This window comes from Gadus morhua, chromosome 3, assembly GCF_902167405.1.
Source record: "Gadus morhua chromosome 3, gadMor3.0, whole genome shotgun sequence".
NCBI lineage: Eukaryota > Metazoa > Chordata > Actinopteri > Gadiformes > Gadidae > Gadus > Gadus morhua.
Genome location: NC_044050.1, coordinates 29044159 through 29065149, shown reverse-complemented (window position 1 = coordinate 29065149; position 20991 = coordinate 29044159). Strand labels below are relative to the sequence as shown.

The following is a 20991-nucleotide window of genomic DNA, read 5'->3' as shown; positions in this document are numbered from 1 at the left end:
TGTTTACTTTATTTCCATTATTTCCACCTCAATGGAATCTTTTGTTCGTCTAGTTAAAGCCCCGTGTTTGACCCCATCTGCTTTCATTGAGGTTGTTAATCATTGTCTTTAATGCGTCCAAGCTTTTCAAAGTTTCACTTAAGTAAAATGTCCTATCGGTTATTAAGTATTGATATAGGCCAACTGAAGACATTATTAGGCGAACATTTTCATAACTTTGGATTTAAAGTCAGTACCCACCGTTCACCTTTCAAACTCAAGCCCAATTTCTCAAGTTTATTTAAATGTGCCGTATTCTGAGATTTGTACCCAAATCGAATATCGAAAGAGCTCATGTGAGTAACAACCCAAAACACACAATCCCACACACGTCATATAACCACCAACAAGGGGATCAAATGACTCGAATAACAAGATGACGTTTCAAAATAAAAGTTCTTAGTATTTATTCTCAAAACAAGACGACAGCACTTAACCGACACAGGTAACAGAGAAAACATTATTAGTCAGAACCACGGTGGAGCAGGTTAGTACACAACCTGGAAACAAAGGTCAGCCTGCGCAGATACAAAGGACATTTATAAAAAGACAACAGAAGAAGAAATGTTTTACAGTCAACTTTACATTCATGTCAACATACAGGACAGAGGACGGGTCGTTAAATAATAGTTAAAACGCTAATGTTCGGGATTTGACGCAGGCTTCACATTGTAACACCGTCTGACCTACGTGTGCATTAAGGACGAGGAGTACAAAAGGAAAAAAAAAACAACAGCACGGTTAAAAATAATAAAAACGTAACATAAAAAGGAACTGAAGCTAAAATTATCTCCCAGGAAGTGGTGGTGGACTGGTTCGCGTCCCGGCTCTTTGAGGAACGAGCATCACAGGGCTGCGCTCCTTTTAGAGCGATTCCTTTTAGAGCCGTTCCTCAGGGGGGGGGGGGTCAGCGCTCAGAGCCGCTCACTGATAGTTCACGTGCCCGTACCCGGGGTAGGTGGCGGCGTTCTGCCCCCCCTGGTCCGGGTACGCCCCCCCGTAGCCCTGCTGCTGGGGGGGCTGCCAGGATGCCTGGCCCGACCAACCTGGAGGGGGGGGGGGGTGAAGGTCAGTCTTTATGAAGTCACATCAGCAACAAACATGCATATTTTATTGTATTTATTTCAGCTCTTTATTTGAGAGCTCAGATCACTTGAATGTTTAAGTTGTTAAACGACAGCTGCTAGCAGCTGTCGTTTAACAACTTAAACATTCAAGTGTTCTGTGCTCTCCTCGACCGATAAACACATCGAATTAATACAATACAATGGAACAAAAGTAAGTAGAAATAACGAGTGATAATATGATCAAGTACATATTGAATAGTTTAAATATGTACGGTAAATATACATGGTGCAGTATAAGTTATTGAGTTGGCTGATTGCTCATGTGTTGGAAAGTTAAAATTCACGGAGTACAAGTCTGGTGGGAGGCACGTGGTTCAGGAGGCAGAGCGGGTTCACTGGTCACCAGAAGGTTGCTGGTTCGACCCCCGGCTCCTCCTAGCTGTGTCAGAGTGTCGAGGTGTCCCTGAGCGAGACGCCTCACCCTGACTGCTCCTGACCAGCTGGCTGTCGCCCTGCGGGGCTGACTCCGCCGTCGGTGTGTGAATGTGTTTGTGAACCGCCACAGGTCGCTTTGGATAACAGCGTCTGCTGAATGCCCTCAATCTAGATGGGCCTCGGTGGGTCGATCGGTCTAGAGTTCAGCAGCCGTGTGACTATTGACTATTGATCAGGCAGCGTCAGCAGCCTTCGACTGACAGAGAGAACTCAACTCATGATTATGATTACCGGGGTCTCGTTCAGACCCCTCCACCTGAACCCCGGTCCCCCCCCCCCTGACTCACCGTAGTTGTAGTTCTGCCCCCCGGTCACCGAGCTGGGGTAGGCCGTGCTGTACATGGAGTAGTCCGCCTGGCCCTGGGGGGCCCCGCCCTGCTGCCCCGCCCCGGGGGGCGGAGCCACACCCTGCGGCGCCATCTGCGTCAGCTGCTTCTTCTTCTCCTCGCCGTAGCCGTAGCTGTAGGGGCTCTGCTGGTCGGCGGGGGGGGGCATCGAGTGGTAGCTGGTGGGCTCAGCGGCCGCCGTGGGGGCGGGGCCGGCGGGGGGGGCGGCGGCGGCGGCGGGGGGCGGGGCCGGGGCCGAGACCGGGGGGGCCGAGTAGGTGTAGGAGCCCGCGTCCGGGTAGAAGGTTCCGTAGCCGCCGGCGGTGGCGGAGGGGGGAGGGGCCTCTCCACCGGGGGCCGCCTGGGGGCCCTTGGGGGGGCCGGAGGCTGCGGAGGAGAGGGTAACGTCAGACGGGCTGAGGTGACCCGGGGGTGGGGGGGGGCGGGGGGTGAGGAGTGTGAGGTGCAGTGGTGGAGGCGTCGTTATGTGTGTGCGTGCTTTAGTTTCCAGACGGGGTCGAGGGGTGTGTGTTAAGGGCTGATTACGGTCCCACGTTCACACAACGCAGGGGGGGTCACGGACCCCTTACGTCCCTGCGGACCCTCCTTGCGTCCTCCGCCGGGGCCGGACGTGCGCCTCCCAAAAAGTGTAACCGTCCGTCGAGGCGACGCAGCAGCAAGGGCTGTGATTGGTCCGCTCACTAAATATATAAAGCTGCGTTCACACCGCCGCGCGGCAGCTCGCCGCCTCCGTTCCCTCCGACGAGGGCAGGGCGCCAGACGGGAGGCGGTTACAGAAGCGGCTGTAGACCAGGAAGCGGTCGCCGCCCACGTGAACGCGCACAGACTTCGCCCTACCGCTCAGCTTCCCCCGTGCTGAAGCTTTCGGCGGCGGCAGCAGCAGCCGGATTTGAAGACGCCTGTCCCTTCACAGCGCCGCGCTGAGCCCTCCGGCAGCGAGGCGGCTATCAGGGCGGTTGCCGCGCGGCGGTGTGCAAGCACCTTAAAGATCTCCTATAATACTACTGTTCTGGTCTTCATTTCTTATGAATGACTCCTGTAGAGCAACCTGACACGAATCACAGCACAAGAAACGATGTCGATTTTCGGGAAACTCTTCCTCTCTTCTGGGCGCTTTCAGCGTTCTCTGTCAACGCTCGGCTTCGTCCTTCTCCGCCCCCTCGCCCCCCTCCTGCCAACCCCACTACGTTGTGATTGGTTACCGTCCGGAAGAGCATGTTGCAGCATAACCATACATGGAAAATCCGGACTGTTCTACGTAGATAAATCCCGGAAATTTGAACAAGGGAATGGTGACCGGCGCCCCTAGTGTTTGTTTAGCGCTCTGCACAGCCACCCCAGACGCTCAGCAGGGAACACGTCTAAATGCATGTACGTCATTATTTGACACTTTAGTATGGTTAAACATGACTATAAATCACTATAGCAACGTTTATAGGTCATAAAAGTCGTAAAAGCATAATAGGTGTTCTTCAAAGGTTCACGACTGCGTCGAAGCGTCCTGCGTGCTCGTTGCGTGAACGTGGAACCATAATCAGCGCTTTATGTGCGTGCGTGTTTCAGTTCTAGACGTGAGGCGTGCGTTGTGTGCGTGTGTGTTTTTGTTTCTTTACAGGGCGTAGTGCGTCTGTGTTAAGAAGGAACAACACTCACAATAGCCTCCACCTGGAGTGTTCCCATAATTGTAGTTTGCTAAAGAATAAAAAAGGAGAATTCACGTAAATTTCCCTGAGACGGAAGCGACCACAGCGTGTACCCTAGTGAGGTCACGGTGAGCGTTGACCTCGACAGGTCGGCGGGGGGTCAACTCTTACTCTTGTTGTACTGGTTTCCTCTGGAGTACGGCCTTCCTCGTCCTCTTCCTCGCCCCTTCCAGGGGTGGTTTCCCGGGTCCGACGGGATTCCCCTGATGGTCCCGAACCCGGGGATGTGCTGTAGGAGGAGCCAACCCATCATTAACCAATCAGAGCTGAACCTGGGATTTGCTGTAGGAGGAGCCAAACGGTCATTAACCAATCAGAGCTGAACCTGGGATTTGCTGTAGGAGGAGCCAAACGGTCATTAACCAATCAGAGCTGAACCTGGGATGTGCTGTAGGAGGAGCCAACCCATCATTAACCAATCAGAGAGCTGAACCTGGGATGTGCTGTAGGAGGAGCCAACCCATCATTAACCAATCAGAGAGCTGAACCTGGGATGTGCTGTAGGAGGAGCCAACCCATCATTAACCAATCAGAGCTGAACCTGGGATGTGCTGTAGGAGGAGCCAACCCATCATTAACCAATCAGAGAGCTGAACCTGGAATGTAATGTAGGAGGAGCCAACCCATCATTAACCATTCAGAGAGCTGAACCTGGGATTTGCTGTAGGAGGAGCCAAACGGTCATTAACCAATCAGAGAGCCTGACCTAATAATATTATATCTATTCACAACCAATCATCAATCAATCAAAGAACCTAATAATATTATATCACAAGATCGTACAACTATTTACAAGTCATATATTACAAATTATTATTATATCTTATATTAATATATAGTTAATAATACTATTTATAGTACATAAAACAATGTAGCATTGTGCCTAAAACATATTAACAGTAATTTAATATAAAACAGTTTGCTTAGAATATTTGAAAAATTTGGAGACACAAAAATCTGGGATGAATTTGTTTGGATGCCAGTCCTCACAAAGTACCGCCCACCTCATCAGGGTAGGTGACCCTCTTCTGTGTAATGTAACCTACCATGACAGGGTTTAGTACCCCGTCTTTGTACCCTACCATGCCAGGGTACAGTACCCCGTCCCTAACCTACCATGTCAGGGTACAGTACCCCGTCTCTAACCTACCATGTCAGGGTACAGTACCCCGTCTCTAACCTACCATGCCAGGGTACAGTACCCCGTCTCTAACCTACCATGTCAGGGTACAGTACCCCGTCTCTAACCTACCATGCCAGGGTACAGTACCCCGTCTCTAACCTACCAGGTCAGGGTACAGTACCCCGTCTCTAACCTACCATGTCAGGGTACAGTACCCCGTCTCTAACCTACCATGCCAGGGTACAGTACCCCGTCTCTAACCTACCAGGTCAGGGTACAGTACCCCGTCTCTAACCTACCATGTCAGGGTACAGTACACCGTCTCTAACCTACCATGTCAGGGTACAGTACCCCGTCTCTAACCTACCATGTCAGGGTACAGTACCCCGTCTTTGTACCGTACCATGTCAGGGTACAGTACCCCGTCTTTGTACCGTACCATGTCAGGGTACAGTACCCCGTCTCTAACCTACCATGTCAGGGTACAGTACCCCGTCTCTAACCTACCAGGTCAGGGTACAGTACCCCGTCTTTGTACCCTACCATGTCGGTGTAGGTGACCTTCTTCTTGGGGAAGTCCTTGCTGAAGGCCGAGGCTCCCCCTGCCGAGTCGGGGAACAGCTTCTCCAGGGCGGCCAGCGCTGCGTAGGACTTGGCCTCCTTCTTGTTGGAGCCGCGACCCTTGAACTTCTGCCCGTCCACCTCCACCTGAGGAGACCAAAGACCACGACCCCATGAATATCTGGGCTGGAGGGGCTCCGACGGCGGAGAGACGGAGGAGCTAGAACCCTCCCGAGGAGCTCAACGTCCCACTCTGGAGGACGCGGTGACATTGTGCGTTTGCTTAATAGTCCTTCTCTGTATTGTACTTCACTGTGTTCTGTATGTTCCTAAAAGCCGTGAATAAAGTTGACCTGGATGCTTCAGGGTTCTGTAGACCGTCGACAGGCCGTGAGACAGAGTCGGGAGGCTAAAGGCGTTGGCATGTGACTAGAGCTGCAGTGAATATATTAAAGACAAGCTCTCCTGGTTCTGGAGCAGAGCCTTGGAGGGATCATGCACCACCCACCTCCATGATGAAACACTTCTCGTGGGAGCCCCCCGTCTCGGCAGACAGCTCGTACTTCAAGCTGCGCCGCTTCTCGTTCAGCTCCATCACCGGGTTCTTCCCGTGCTTGGTGAGGATGGGGCCGGCCACGCCCTGAGGAGGAGGAGGAGGAGGAGGAGGAGGAGGAGGAGGATGAAGAACACACAACAACGTTATCATCCACCGAGCCGTCCACCACCACGTCGGCCCTCGACGCGACAAAGCTAACAGGCTAACAAAGCTAACAGGCTAACAAAGCTAACAGGCTAACAAAGGTAACAAAGCTAACAGGCTAACAAAGCTAACAGGGTAACAAAGCTAATAGGCTTACAAAGCTAACAGGCTAACAAAGGTAACAAAGCTAACAGGCTAACAAAGCTAACAGGCTAACAAAGCTAACAGGCTAAAGAAGCTAACAGGCTAACAAAGGTAACAAAGCTAACAGGCTAACAGAGCTAACAGACGCTCACGTCTTCTGATCCGGCGGCGGAGGCGATAGAGGCGCTGCCCGCCGCCTTGCTCCCCTCTCCCTCCACCAGACCCTCGCTGGGCTTGGTCTCTGACCCGGTCGGCAGACCCAGCTCCTGCAGCACCTGGGACGGACAGAAACGGTGCTCATTGAGAGCGGCACATGGCTCAGGAGGTAGAGCGTGTGAGCGGTAGAGTGTCGAGGTGTCCCTGAGCGAGACGCCTCACCCTGACTGCTCCTGACCAGCTGGCTGTCGCCCTGCGTGGCTGACTCCGCCGTCGGGGGGTGAATGTGTGCATGAAGGGGTGCAGCATTGTAAAGCACTTTGAGTGGCTACTGATTAGAAAGACGCTGTATAGATGCAGTCCAAAATACAGTGCATTGAGCAAAAATAAATCCTTGTTGTTTACTGCTCACCAACTCCATCTCCTGCAGAGCATTTCAATCTTAAAGGTGACCTATTGTTCCACCAGGTGTGAGTGTGATTAGCCGTTACAAGACGTTTTGAAAATTTGCCTCTTCTGACGTCACAAGGGGGCGTGTCCACCTAGATGTACGCTCGACAGATCAGCCTACCAGCCTACCCAGTGGACCGTAGCAAACGTATCCAACATAAATCTATGGGGACACGCTTACATGTGATGTCAGAAGAGGCTGATTTTCAAAACGTCTTGTAACGGCTAATCACACTCACACCCGGTGGAACAAAAGGTCCCCTTTAAAGTCAGGTTGCTCCCAACCGTTGAAGAACGTTACAGGTTCAGATCAGAGTGACCGTGCAGTAGAAGACATAAGGGGCCTCCCTTCACCTTGGTGGCCACGTTGAGCTTGGCCACTCTCTTGGAGGGGCCAGTGGCTTCGTAGGTGGTGCTGTTCAGGTCCACGGCCATGGTGAACACCGGCTCGTGGACCGGCCCCACCTGGGAGACCAGCCGGTAGTCCAGCCCCGGCTTGTACTGGTTCAGCCGCATCACAGCGTTCATGCAGAGGTCGTCCGAGACTGGGGGGTCAGCAGGGACACATGGGGTCAGGGAGGGTCATGGCATCACTGTCACTTATTGTATGTTGTACGTCCTGGCACTTAAAAATAGTACTTAGCATGGTGTAGTGTCTTATCCTAGCTATCTCTTGTGCACGGGGAATGGGTTAACCTAGTGATGGTTAGTGCTTGGCATCTGTTCTATGAACATCCTTACTGTACCGACAGCGATAGATTGTTGTTTCTCTTTCTTCTGACAACTGTACTTATTGTAAGTCGCTTCGGATAAAAGTGTCGGCTAAATTCCCTAAATGTAAAATGTAAAACACCTTTAAGGAAGGATCCTACTGTTACAGGACTAACTACATACGATATGCTATACTTAATGCTCACAGGACTTCCTGTCGAAGCGGTTGTGCTTCTGGAACTTGAGGAACTTCCTCTGCTTGCTGTTGAGCTGCCGGTCATCGGCTGGGTTCTCCATCTCCGGGAACGCCCTCTTCACGGGCGTCTTCAGCGGCCCGGACAGCTCTATTTGGGCTGGAGCCAACATGGGTTCATTAGGGACGGATCTCACCGCAGGACCCGGGCTCCAACCCGGTCGAGGCGGACCAAACGTGTGGTTTATTGAGGGCAGCGGCGAGCGAAGCACCTTTGATGTCTTTGATGTTGGCTCCCGTTAGCCTCTGGGGTCGGACCGGCACGATGTCCATGCCCAGCACCTTGTGCAGCTGCCTGAACGCAGAGAGACGCAGGGCGTGCTGGGGAGGGAATGCACAGAAGTGTCAGCCTAGCACAGGAGGAAGACAAGTTGCCTGGTAACACGAAGGTTGCTAGTTCAATCCCTGGCCCCTCCTATCGGAGTGTCCGAGCAAGGCACCCCTAACTGCTCCTGAAGAGCTGGCTGTCACAATGTTTGGTTAGCGTCTGCCAAATGCCCTAAAGTTAACGCAAGTCTAGAATCAAGAGTTCTCCTGCAACCCTGTGAGGCGCTGGACTCACCTGAGCGCTCGCTGTGAGCTCCTCTCGCTGCTGGGGTTCCAGGTGGCCAATGGCGTCCGTGGATTCTCTTTCACACGGGTCCTTGATCCCTGGGCCGCCTACACACACACACCGTCTTAAGTTATACACAAGCAGACTGCATGCATAACTCTTAATGTCAATGAGGAGAAGAGAAAGGCTTAATCTAACACAAAAATTCCCAAATCTAACGACAGAGGTGGCCTCGTCATCATCATCTCTAAGACTCATTTGAGAATCACTTTCATCACACACACACACACACACACACACACACACACACACACACAGTTGACCCCAACACTTGACCCCAAGGCTTGGAATTCCTAGCCGTGACCCCCCTGTGGGAAGCCATAACGATGACCGACCTTCCAGTAGGATTCCGGACGCGATACACTCCAGGACGCGTCGGAAGGCCTCCCCCACCTCCATCGGTCGCTCGTACGTCCTGATGGACTTCTCCACCAGCAGCTCCAGCGGCTGGAGACGGGAACACAAGAGGAACACTGCGGCTACAGACGACACAATGGTCTGCTAAAGCCCTTTATGGCTTAGTCGAATTACAGCTGGATTCATTCTTTTTTACAAACCTTTAACGTTATGTAAAAAAGAAAAAAGAATGAAAGCAATTTTTTTTATCAGAATTTCTTAAATGATGAATAGATGTTATGAATACTATCTTGTGTTATAAACACTATCTTATTTTATCAATACTAGCTTATGTTATAAACATTATCTTATGTTATAAACACTAGCTTATGCTATAAACACTAGCTTACACTAGGGCTATAAATACCCTAGTGTGCTAAAATGCTATCTTAAAGGGGTTACATTATGCCACCACGTGTGAGCGTGATTAGCCATTGCAAGCCTGCTGAAAAGTCGACTTTCAAACGGCTTGTAATTGCTCATGCAAATGCTAATGCTAAGGCTAAGGCTAAGGCTAAGGCTAAGGCTAATGCTAGCGCTGGTGCAAAGCGAGCGTCTCTTACCCATCCCGATAGCGGGGCCCAGGCGGGCACGCGCTTACAGAGGTCCCTCATGACCCGGATCACGATGACGGCGGACTTCAGGTCGTTGACCTTCGCCTGCGAAGCCAAGCAGTGACAGGTCAGGTCAAAGGTCACCGTCACTGACCTCAGATGACCTCAGCCTGACCTCAGCTGACCTCAGCCTGTCACCGTCTACCTGCAGAGGCCCCGCCTCCGTCTGGATCTTTGATTAGGGTCGACTCATCTACTAAGTACGCTATCCAAGGTCAGTTAACGACCTTGATCTGAACTCAGAGTGCCCTGGAAGCCCTGGAAATTTTTGGGCATCCAAACTAATATAAATCGAGTTGAAATGTTTATTATTTATTTTTTGTTGATCTATACATATTTTTTATTCATTAAAAGTTTGATGAGAACAGCTGGATACACATTTGTACATTATTTTGAATTTGAACATTATCTTTCTGCTGTTTTTTTTTTTTTTTTAAAGGAGATATTTCAAAGTTCTCAGTGACAGAGTTTTTTTGGAAACAAACGCTGAATAAATGCATCACGTTTTCAAACTCAAAAGGGATCGTCGAAGTAATCGTGATTTCGATTATTTCCATAATCGGGCAGCCGTATACACTGGGGTTAAAGGTCAATACCGCTGGCTCGTTTGAACCCGTGGATACAAACCAAGGGTATTGAGGGTGAGGAGGATCCTGGTGTTAATGGACATCCCCATCTTAAACAGAGGAACTGGGGACAGGTTTATCAACGCTGAGAGGACTGTTACACAAGCATGTGCACTTTCTGTGTTCAAACTCAAATCTACGGGACTGAAAAATGTCAGACCTGCTCTATGCACCACCTATTCTCAACAGCTGCAGCGGTAGAACGGAACAGGCACAGGTGTAAAGACATTGCTGGAGTACAAGTAAGGACTGGGATGCAAACCTGGAACCACTTAGCGTGGCGGAGGGACGCCAGGGCGGTCAGGCATTTCTGCCTGTCCAGAACGTCCGGCGGGTCGACGACCGTTTGCGTGTCTAGTGACGAGGTGGAGCAAGAAGACAAGGTACAGTTTGACCAAGGGGGGCGCGTCTGTCTGCAGCGCAGGGAGCGCCAGCATCCCCAAAGCATCGACAGCAAGGGGAGGGGAGCCCAGGGGGTGGTCAACTACCTGCTTTACACTGTGTGTGTGCGTATGTCTCTCTCTGTCTGTGTGTGTGTCTCTGTCCCTCTTTCTGTCTGTCTGTCTCTGTGTCTGTCTCTCTCTGTGTCTGTCTGTCTCTCTCTCTCTCTCTCTCTCTGTCTGTCTCTCTCTGTGTCTGTCTCTCTCTCCGTCTGTCTGTCTCTCTCTGTGTCTGTGTGTGTCTCTGTTTGTGTGTGGGTCTGTTTGTGTGTGTATCTGTTTGTGTGTGCGTCTCTGTGTGTGTCTCTGTGTGTCTGTGTGTGTGTGTGCGTCTCTGTTTGTGTGCGTCTCTGTTTGTGTGCGTGTCTGTTTGTGTATGTCTCTCTGTTTGTGTGTCTGTCTGTGTGTGTGTCTGTGTGTGTCTGTCTCTGTGTGTGTGTCTCTGTGTGTGTGTCTGTTTGTGTGTGTCTGTCTCTGTGTGCCTATTGGCTGAGGCTGTCTACCCAATGTGTGCCGGTCTCCCCCTGGTGGTAAAGGGGGGAGAGGCCTCCCCTGGCCTCAGCCTCTCTGTCCTGGGTCTACTGCTTTGCCCCCCCCCCCGTCGTGAGACAGCGTGTCCAGTTGGTCAAAGGTCCAGCGTCCCTAAAAACTTAACACACTAGAAGGCAATCAGTTGTAAATCAGAACCATTTAAAGAATCTGGAAGTCTGCTCCGCCCTGCAGCAAAACTGATAGCGCACTGACTGGCTCAGACCCTTGACCGTGAAGGCCCTACACTGCTCCCCCTGGCCAGTCATCCCTCCTGCTCTACGTCAATTAAAACACATTCAGACTAGAGTTGTTCCAATACCGATACCACCACTTTAATATAAAATATTTAAATTATAAATGTAAATTATCTGGTTCTGAAAAGAACACTTGTGACAGTAAGTGCTGTTAGTAGTTATAATGCTACATGCTGTATATCGGTAGATACTCTGCATGGGCCGATACTCAAGTTCAGGAATTGGTATCGGGAATGAAGAAATGGTATCGGAACATCTCTAATTCAGACCATTCGTCCACACGTTTGCACGCCAACCCTATTTTGCACCTCAGGTTTTCCTGCCTGCGTCTCGACTCACCCAGGATTTTCCCCAGAGCCAGAAGCCGAAGCTATTCCCTTCTTGTTCCATCAGTTTTGCTGCAGTTAGAACCAGATGTACAACTTCTGCATAAAATCCATGCACTTCGCGCTTTTTTTTTTTTTCCCCCCATTCTCAAAACATGTCCTCCCGTTGCACCTGAGCACAGGTGGGGAGTCAGGGGCCTGAGCTACGGTCACCACATCAGGAGCAATGCATCGTTCACCACTGCTGCGACCGTGTGGCAGGGCGACGACTGGGGCCTCAAGAGAGACACGAGGCCCCTGGTCCAGTCCACTAACGAGGACAAGGGGCCCGAGTCCCTGTAGGGCCCCACTGAGGTCCGGGGGGGGACGGGGGGACGGGGACGGGGGACGGGCAGCAGACACGGTTCAGGACAGCGGGGCGGGGGGAGGTGGTGGGTCAGTGGAACCGTACAGGGACTCTGCGGGCTGGAGGCGGGATGGAGCCGGGGGCCGGCCGGGGGGGGGCGTACCTGGATCAGTGGAGGCCTCGCTGGGCGGGGCCTCCTGCTCCGTGCGGATCAGCGGGGAGGTCAGGTGGATGGTCAGGGTGAACACCAGCGTCTTGGTGCTCTTGACGACGATGGAGGCCTGCTCGGGGCTCTGGATCACCTGGTACTTGTCCTTGGTGACCACCTGGTGGAAGACACGCGCGACGGCGCGGGACAGTGAGGGCACACCCGGGCAGCACCCCGTACGTCTCACCGTAGGGGAGGCCTGTCTTTACTACTTGATGCCAGTCAATCTAATCACGTCGCCTTGACTTATGTTACATCAGATGTCGACATTTACACTTCAGGCGTTTATCCAAAGTGACGGTTCACACACACACGTTCACACACCGACGGCGGAGTCGACCACATTAGGGTGAGGCGCCACGATACTCTGGATACTAGGAGGAGCCGGGGATCGAACTAGCAACCCTCAGGTTACAAGTCCCCCCCCCCCCCCCCCGTCTACCTCCTGAGCTAATGCTGCGTTTTATTATCCATCCGTCTCGGAGGTCCTCGGACGTTGCCTAGCGACACGCACGAACACGCCCCTTTTCCTCGGACGGCGAACTCCCCACCTCGGTTGGACACAGTGGTGACCGAGCAAGGATTCAGAGACAGAATTCAAGATGGCTGTGCCATCTTGAATTCTGGCTGCGCCCAAATGACTTGAAGCATGAACTGTTTTCATTGTGCTTTGACCGCTTTGGTGGTTGAAATGGCAATTTCAATCACTGGTATTACTGCAATACCTTACTGCATCCGTGTCTCTGCCTATGGCCTACCTATATAGCCTACTCATTTTGGAGCGCCCGGTACTCTGCCAATGCTACCGCGACAACAGCTTTCCGGGTGGCGGCCATGTTTTTCTCAAACGACCGAGCAAAACATAATAAAACGCGGCCGTGTGGGCGTGGCGTCACATCCGAGGTCCGAGTCGGTTCGCAGAGGATACTAAAACGCACTCAATCAGCCGACGAAATATAAGAAAGCGTCACGCTACCTGCAGCTGCTGGTCCAGCAGCTCTCCCACGCGGCCGAGCAGCGCCCCGGTGGGCTTGTGGGCGCAGAGCAGCACCAGCTCCAGGTCCAGGTCCCCCGTCAGCAGCAGCCCCTTGGCCACCAGGCCCACCCGCATCACCCCCCGCAGCACGCGCTCCGCCGCCTCCGGGCTGGGGGGACAGAGGTGTTAAAAAAAGGGGCTGATTCGGCGCCGCTTGGTTGCCGTTAGGGCTGGGTAGAAATATCGGTTCATCAACGCACTGAAAATTATTTGTTCTCGATTCAATTTACATTAAAAAAATTAAAATAAAGAAAGAAGCACACTCAGTCATTGTATTCTAGAAGCGAGTATGCCTAAATGTACATGCCCTTTTACATTTGTCCATGTTATGATTATTACTTTTATGCTGCAAGTTTAGCTCAGGAACAATACTATACGATTGTGTATTCTCTTTTTACTAGTTAAAGCACAATGAAATGGTTAATTCGTTTTGAAATGGTTAATTCTAAATAATATTTAGGTATTTTTTGAAATCGTTTCAAGACCTAAAGAATCGAATCAAATTGAATTGTGAGGTACCTGGCAATACCAGCCCTAGTTGTCGTCACGTTGAAGCGAAAATAAACTGGCGCGGTTCAACTTGGTACGAATTAGGACATGATTTAGGTATTGAAGATGCAATCCGATTTTAGTTAAGTGCTAGTTTGACACAAACAAGTTGTTACTCAGGATTTAGTTAAAACTTCCCTCACATCTTAAGTAACAAACTCAGGTAATGTTCAAATGATTAAATCTGTGCACTTGAACCAGAGATGGTGTAGTTATGACCGTTGATACGGTACGATAAAGGAGGACAATGAAAGGAGGGATCTAGGACGCTCCGGTGGCGTACTGGAGAGAGCATGTACCATATTGGCCGCGGCCTTCGTTGCAGTGGTCGCGGGTTCAAGTCCGACCCGTGGATCTTTACTGCAGGTCATTCCCCCCCTCCCCCTCTCTCTGTCTCCCCATTGCAACTCTGTACTGTCAAATAAAGCTTGAAAAATGCCCAAAAAAGAAATAAAAGAGGAATCTATGAGATTATGTCGCTTTCCTCCAAAGCGTTATCCCTCTCACTCTCTCGAATGAGAAGGTGTTCTAGCGCCTTGGCCCTCGAGCCGTGGGTCTGTACCTCTCTGCCTCCGGGGTCTCCTCGGCGGCGGGTTTCTCGTCCAGCGTGTCGGACACGGCCTTCAGGGCGCACTCCACGTGGGAGATGATGACCTGGACCGCCTCCAGCTCCTCCGAGGTGGGGTACACCGAGGAGTGCTTGGCCATGAGGTGCCGGTCGTAGGGCTGCAGGGGGGGCGTGCGGGGGGCTGGGGCCTGGAGTAGAGGTGGGGGGGTGGGGTCGCATCAACATTAGTGATCGACACATATATGGGCCAATACAATTCGATCAAAATAAAAATCCCGGCATGATTTACAGATAGTTATAGAAATATTACTTCTTTAAATTGAGACTTGTAACATTTGTTATCATCATTGTGTCATTTCTTTTTCCTGTAAATTGAGGGAGCTAAAGCAGAATCGGCTCCAAATATCGGCTCAAGAAAAACAGTATCGGCGTATCGGCTAAGGCTGATGAAAAGAAATCCCTGATTAACATTGAGGGCGTTCAGCAGACGCTTTTATCCAGAGCGACTTACAATAAGTCCATTTGTCAGAAGAAAGAGGAACAACAATATATCGCTGTCGGTACAGTAAGGATGTTCATAGAACCAAGTGCCAAGCACTAACCATCAGTAGGTTAACCCATTCCCTGTGTACAACACAGATAGCTAGGATACGATGCTACACGATGCTAAGGACTATTTCTTTGTGCCAGGTCGTACAACATACAGTAAGTGTGTAAGAGGGGTGCGTTGGCGGGGGGGGGTCTAGCTGAACTCTTAACAGGAGTGTCTTGAGTCTTTAACGGCGGCTGGCGAGCGATCTGCGGTCCTGACGATGGAAGGGAGCTCTTTCCACCACTGCGGTGCCAAAGTTAAGTATAAGTCATGGGAATGAACAAGTAGGGATGGAACAAGATCCAGAATCGAATGTATGTCTCAAATGTATTAGTTTTCTCTAAAAGGCATTTGACTGCGGTTGAGGTTGAATTTAGAAGTAAGTTCATCTTTTTTACTTTATGTCTATATATGTATCTGTCCTTTTGTACATGTTCCTACTGGAAGTGAGTAATCATGGAACAAATGGAAATAAACAATAAAGCAGGAAGTAGAAGAAGGACACATTGAAAAATAGGGTGGAAAGAAACAAGCAGAAATAACAACTGGGAACTTCCTGGATCAGTAGGCTAACGTCACGAGTTTGATTCAAATTGAAAAAACCGAAATATTAACAAGTTGTCGGACGAACCTCATGATGGGAGGGGAAGTCCTCGATCTCCTCTATAGAAGCGATGTAGTCGTGGTACTGCCGCAGCTCCTCCTCGTAGCACAGACAGTCGTACCAGTAGCGCAGGTCCTCGTACCTATGAATGAAGTCAGGATGTTCATAGAGACAAGTGCCAAGCACTAACCATCACTAGGTTAACCCATTCCCCGTACGCAACACAGTGCCAGTCTGACGGTGAGGTTGGACATCGGTTATTGGTTCCACCAAAATAAAAGAAGATGTACATATTGTAATGTCTAATATAATAATATGTTAATCTATGAAGCAGCACTTTGAACTGATCACCAGATGGCATAGTACAGTGTAGTACAGTGTAGTACTGTGTAGTACAGTGTAGTACTGTGTGTAGTACTGTGTAGTACAGTGTACTACTGTGTACTACTGTGTACCTTTGGGCGGTGGTGTGTAGTACTGTGTAGTACAGTGTAGTATTGTGTACCTTTGGGCGGTGGTGTGTAGTACTGTGTGTAGTACTGTGTAGTACTGTGTGTAGTACAGTGTAGTATACTGTGTAGGGCCCGACCGATTTATCGGCCTGCCGATTTATTCGGCCGATTATAGCCTTTTTGAAAATAATCGGCATCGGCCAAAAAAGACGCCGATTACAACCGATTATTTTATTTTTTTTTTAATGTTATTGCGCTTAGTATCCTGCAGTTTGCGCTCCAACTCGCCTTGCTAACTAACAACTTTAGCTGGAGTAAAAAAGAGGAGATTGAATTTTACCGTACAACATGAAAGCACGCTCGCTCAGGCAGCTGCGCGCTCACCCCACCAATGTACACAAGACGCGTTGTTTGAGCATGTTGTGCCTGTTTTTCTTTAGGTCCCAGGCCATGTTAATTTGTTATACTGTAGACTCTAACGGTGAGACCATACTGCTCAGCACGCACGTGTTAGTCACTGCTCACGAGCGCAGCACATTGGGAGTTAGTTATTTATTTTACATTTTACATTACACTCATTTTTGACTGTAAATGTTTTCTAAAACACTCAAAGGTTCTGCATTCAATTCACATATTCGTCAAAAGTGTTTAAAGTATTTTTAAGGTATCAAAAACTACGTTTTATATGCTTTTTTTTTTTATTTTTTCTTAAATCGGCCGATTAAATCGTAATCGTAATTTTTCTCTGAAAATAATCGGCATCGGCACTCAAAAATCAATATCGGTCGGGCCCTACTGTGTACCTTTGGGCGGTGGTGTGTAGTACAGTGTAGTACTGTGTACCTTTGGGCGGTGGTGTGTAGTACTGTGTGTAGTACTGTGTAGTACAGTGTAGTACTGTGTACCTTTGGGCGGTGGTGTGTAGTACTGTGTGTAGTGATGTGTAGTACTGTGTAGTACAGTGTAGTATTGTGTAGTACTGTGTATGTACTTATGTGTAGTACTAGATCGTACTGTGTAGTACTGTGTGTGTACTTATGTATAGTACTTGGTCGTACCTTGTAGTACTGTGTAGTATTGTGTAGTACTGTATAGTGGTGTGTGGTACTGTGTACTTATGGGTGGTACTGTGTAGTACTCTGTACTTACGTGTAGTACTATGTAGTACTGTGTACTTATGTGTAGTACTGTGTAGTACTCTGTACTTATGTGTAGTACTGTGTACTTATGTGTAGTACTGTGTAGCACTGTGTAGTACTGTGTACTTATGTGTAGTACTGTGTAGTACTCTGTAGTACTGTGTAGTACTCTGTAGTACTGTGTACTTATGTGTAGTACTGTGTAGTACTCTGTAGTACTGTGTACTCATGTGTAGTACTGTGTACTTATGTGTAGTACTGTGTAGTACTCTGTAGTACTGTGTACTCATGTGTAGTACTGTGTACTTATGTGTAGTACTGTGTAGTACTCTGTAGTACTGTGTACTCATGTGTAGTACTGTGTACTTATGTGTAGTACTGTGTAGTACTCTGTAGTACTGTGTACTCATGTGTAGTACTGTGTACCTGTTGAAGTCGTGGGGCAGCAGGCGGTGGCCCTGCTGGATCAGACTGTCCCAGGACAGGAGCTCCTCGTAGGCCTTCCCCTCGTCCCACACGTGGAAGGGCGGGGCTGCCTCGGAGTCCATGGCGGCTCAGTGTGGACCGGAGTCGGGAGCTCAGTGTGGACCGGAGTCAGGGGCTCAACCTGGACCGGAGTCAGGAGCTCAAACTGGACCGGAGTCAGGAGCTCAACCTGGACCGGAGTCAGGAGCTCAACCTGGACCGGAGTCGGGAGCTCAGTGTGGACTGGAGTCAGGGGCTCAACGTGGAACGGAGTCACCTGCTGGGTGGGGCAGGGGTATGACTTCAGGTGTGGACCAGTTTCACCTGCTGGGAGAGCAGAAGGATGGACGCCACATGAATACCATCAATTCAATGTGGTGAACGATAAATGTTAAATGGACTGCATTTTCACATTGCTTTTCTAACCAGTTGCCTCTCAAAGCGCTTTACAATATTACCCAACATTCACCCATTCATGCACACATTCACACACCGACGGCGGAGTCAACCAGACAAGTTGACAGCCTGCTCGTCAGGAGCAGTCGGGGTGAGGCGTCTCGCTCAGGGACACCTCGACACTCCGCTAGGAGGAGCCGGGGATCGAACTAGCGACCTACCGGTTACCAGCCGACTCGCTCCACCTGAGCCAAATGCCGCCCCAGTAGTAATGAGAAACGTTGCTAAATCCAGGTTGCCAGTAAATAATAACGTTGTATCATAAACATGTTGTTGTCAATACTGTTCAATGAGGTCATGAGATGCACAAGAAACATGTTATTGGTTGTTGCTAGTTATGCCAAACACATTGTCTTGAACAGAAACAGTAACCTCGTTCTTGCAAATACTTCTTTACTCCAATTAGATAGATACTGCAGTTAGAGACAATCCCTTTAACATGTTAAGGGTAATAAAGTAGGATAGTAGAAGGCCACTGGGCTAGGAGTAGCTTAGCGACGGCTAGTAGGCTAAGCTCCAGCCGAGGCTAGCAGGCTAGTAGAGCTAGCAGCAGAAATAGTTGAAATGAAGGCTTTCCCGGTCCCGTAACAGCGAACTCTCTTCCTCTTTCAGAACCGAGGTTTGTTTATACTTGTGTGAAATGTTCAACTGAATGCAATCTCACCCTTTACCGAGTTGTAAAGAAACCCTTTTCGATTTGTTGTCTGTCTGTGTCAGTGGCGTCCCCTAGTGATGACGTCAGGAGGTGGGCTGAGGTTTCCTGGGTTTGAGTTCGTTTATTCTCGTTTGCGTTTCAGGCGTCCGCACGAATCCTAACACGAAACCGCATAGGTCCGGATATATTTCAAAACACTCTGGGACATAGTATCAGAAATCTGGGGTTTCGGGCATAGGATCCGCCGGCTCCGTCTGGACGGTCGGCCGAAACGCACAAGATGGGGTTTCACCAAAAAGTCGGCTCCGTGTGGACGGGGCCTGAGATCTGGTTTGAAGATGGGATCTGGTATTGACCAGGGATCTGCTCTGAAGATGGAATCTGGTCTGAACCAGAGATCTGGTCTGAAGATGGGATCTGGCCTGGACCAGAGATCTGGTCTGAAAATGGTCTGGACCAGATATCTGGTCTGAAAATGGTCTGGACCAGAGATCTGGTCTGAGGATGGATTTACTAGAGATAAATACATGTTGAGAAACAAGTCATTTTTGCCTCGTTATTGAGCTTTATTGAGTCTGGAACATTAGAAATTATTGATACAAGTACAAAAAACACAATTGCACACAGCCTCAGTATTGGGCCAATTTAGATTTAGGACATTTACCAGATGCTTTTATTCAAAGTGACTTACAATACGTACATTTGTCAGAAGTATATATATAATTCTAATAAGCATATATAGCAGTATAAGTATACAATATATCGCTGTCGGTACAGTAAGTTAGTTCATAGGACAAAGGTCTGGGAACAATTCCCGACATGGTAAGACGAAAGACACAGATGAAATAAATTAAACAAGGCATGAACTCATATTCAATTTCTTTATTTACATAACACATTCAGTCATCTCATTGTCCTCAGAAAATCAAGGAAATAATTCAAGTATCATAGTGGATCGATATTTATAGACCTTTTAGAGTGGAATCGTTCACTATACAAGCAGCTCCACAGTACGTTTGCATGAAAGGCTCCCATGGGTCTGTCACTATAACCGAACAGGGTCTATGTGCCATTACACCCATCCATAGTGCATAACATAATTTGCAACGACTTAAATTTACAAAAAAGGGAATTGACTGTATTGAATTTATTTCCATAAATGAAGCCATTAGAAATCCCTATAGACCGACACAAACAGGTTGGAAGTTGCATCAATAGCAAGGAGTCTGCATGATCTTATCCAGTCTATAGCTGTATGTGTTTGTCTGCCTTTCTTTTTTTAATCAATAAGTACACCTAGTGCATCTTTTATCTCTGTAAAGAAGTTGTTTTGCCTGTGTATATGTGTTCTAATAATGCCCCCATTGCACTCCTGATCCCCCACTTCGAAGGAGGGGCCATTCCTTGCTCATTACGTTTTTCTTGCCCTCCGGGGGGCTAGGGTCAGGGGCGGGGGGTAATAAATATATGGTTGTTAATCCCTTTGAGACTGTACCCATGTGTATAAGGGCTATACAAATAACATTTAATTATAATTTAATTGAATACAAAATAGGTTGAAAGTTACAATAATAGCCAGGGGGTCCCCCCTATTTTATCCAGTCTATAGATGCATGCGTGCAAGCGCTCTTCTTTTTTAAATCCCTATGTACACTAGTGCATCCTGTTTGATAATATGGTCAAATGGATTGCATTTAAACAGCGCTTTTCTAACCAATGGCCACTCAAAGATCTTCACAATACTGCCTCACATTCACCCATTCATGCACAAGTTCACACACCGACGGCGGAGTCAGCCACGCAGGGCGACAGCCAGCTGGTCAGGAGCAGTCAGGGTGAGGCGTCTCACTCAGGGACACCTCGACACTAGCTAGGAGGAGCCGGGGATCGAACTAGCAACCTTCTGGTTACCAGCCGACCCCTCTCCACCTCCTGAGCCTACACATGCATGAGGTCGAGTCCTTCTGCAGATCCCAGTGTCCGACCTGAACGCTTCCCGTCCCGGGACGAACGGATCAAGTTAATAAGGTCGGCCTCAGTGGACACGATGACGGTATACGAGGCGTCGCACCGGCAGCCACCCAGTGCCCGGGCCGCCCGCCCCCGCTCCTGAGCCCCCCGCCGCCGCCCGTCTCCGTCCGGCCGTCACTTGGCCGCCCTGACCAGGTGGGCCGCGTGCTTCTCGGAGCTGTGCATGGAGCTGGCGGGGTCCCAGCGCCCCAGCGTGCTGCCGGACCTCACGGGGTCCGCCCGGCCCCTCAGCAGGTAGTACAGCCGGCGCAGGACGGTGCGGCGCAGCAGGATGTACACCCAGGGGTCCAGGATCTGGTTCCAGGAGGCCAGCCGCACGCCCACCACCATCAGGGTCCGGT

At 49.7% G+C, this 20991-nt stretch overlaps 2 protein-coding genes across 6 annotated transcripts in view; both read right to left on the bottom strand.

Moving 5' to 3' along the window:
• Positions 1-416: 416 nt before the first annotated feature.
• ilf3a (interleukin enhancer binding factor 3a) lies at positions 417-19055 on the bottom strand. 4 transcript variants are annotated; one of them, XM_030350569.1, is made up of 20 exons: positions 18629-19055; positions 17470-17835; positions 15480-15594; positions 14251-14444; positions 13080-13248; positions 12059-12221; positions 10261-10352; positions 9322-9417; positions 8698-8809; positions 8312-8409; positions 7962-8070; positions 7703-7849; positions 7140-7330; positions 6332-6454; positions 5844-5975; positions 5318-5482; positions 3763-3880; positions 3602-3640; positions 1889-2314; positions 417-1085 (listed from the first exon to the last, which is right to left on the bottom strand). In XM_030350569.1, the coding sequence occupies exons 2-20, from the start codon at positions 17589-17591 to the stop codon at positions 964-966; spliced, it is 2733 nt and encodes a 910-aa protein (XP_030206429.1). In that variant the 5' UTR covers positions 17592-17835; positions 18629-19055; the 3' UTR covers positions 417-963. The 4 variants fall into 4 exon arrangements, with proteins under 4 accessions (XP_030206429.1, XP_030206431.1, XP_030206430.1 ...); XM_030350571.1 differs by having other exon boundaries at positions 17470-17832; XM_030350570.1 differs by having other exon boundaries at positions 18636-19055.
• Positions 19056-19486: 431 nt separating this feature from the next.
• ptger1a (prostaglandin E receptor 1a (subtype EP1)) overlaps positions 19487-20991 on the bottom strand; it is a 6366-nt gene continuing 4861 nt past the window's right edge. For both annotated transcript variants that reach the window (XM_030350606.1, XM_030350605.1), the window contains exon 3: positions 19487-20991. This exon is cut by the window's right edge. In XM_030350606.1, coding sequence (XP_030206466.1) covers positions 20765-20991 — 227 coding nt within the window. In that variant the 3' untranslated portion in view covers positions 19487-20764.

What these genes read in the sequence shown, in the direction of transcription:
- ilf3a (XM_030350569.1), bottom strand. Translation starts at nt 17,591, where the DNA reads ATGGACTCCGAGGCAGCCCCGCCCTTCCACGTGTGGGACGAGGGGAAG. An exon ending in CTGCCCCACGACTTCAACAG is followed by an intron (nt 15,595 to 17,469) that starts GTACACAGTACT and finishes CTTCATTCATAG; the next exon opens with GTACGAGGACCTGCGCTACT. An exon ending in ACTTCCCCTCCCATCATGAG is followed by an intron (nt 14,445 to 15,479) that starts GTTCGTCCGACA and finishes CCTCTACTCCAG; the next exon opens with GCCCCAGCCCCCCGCACGCC.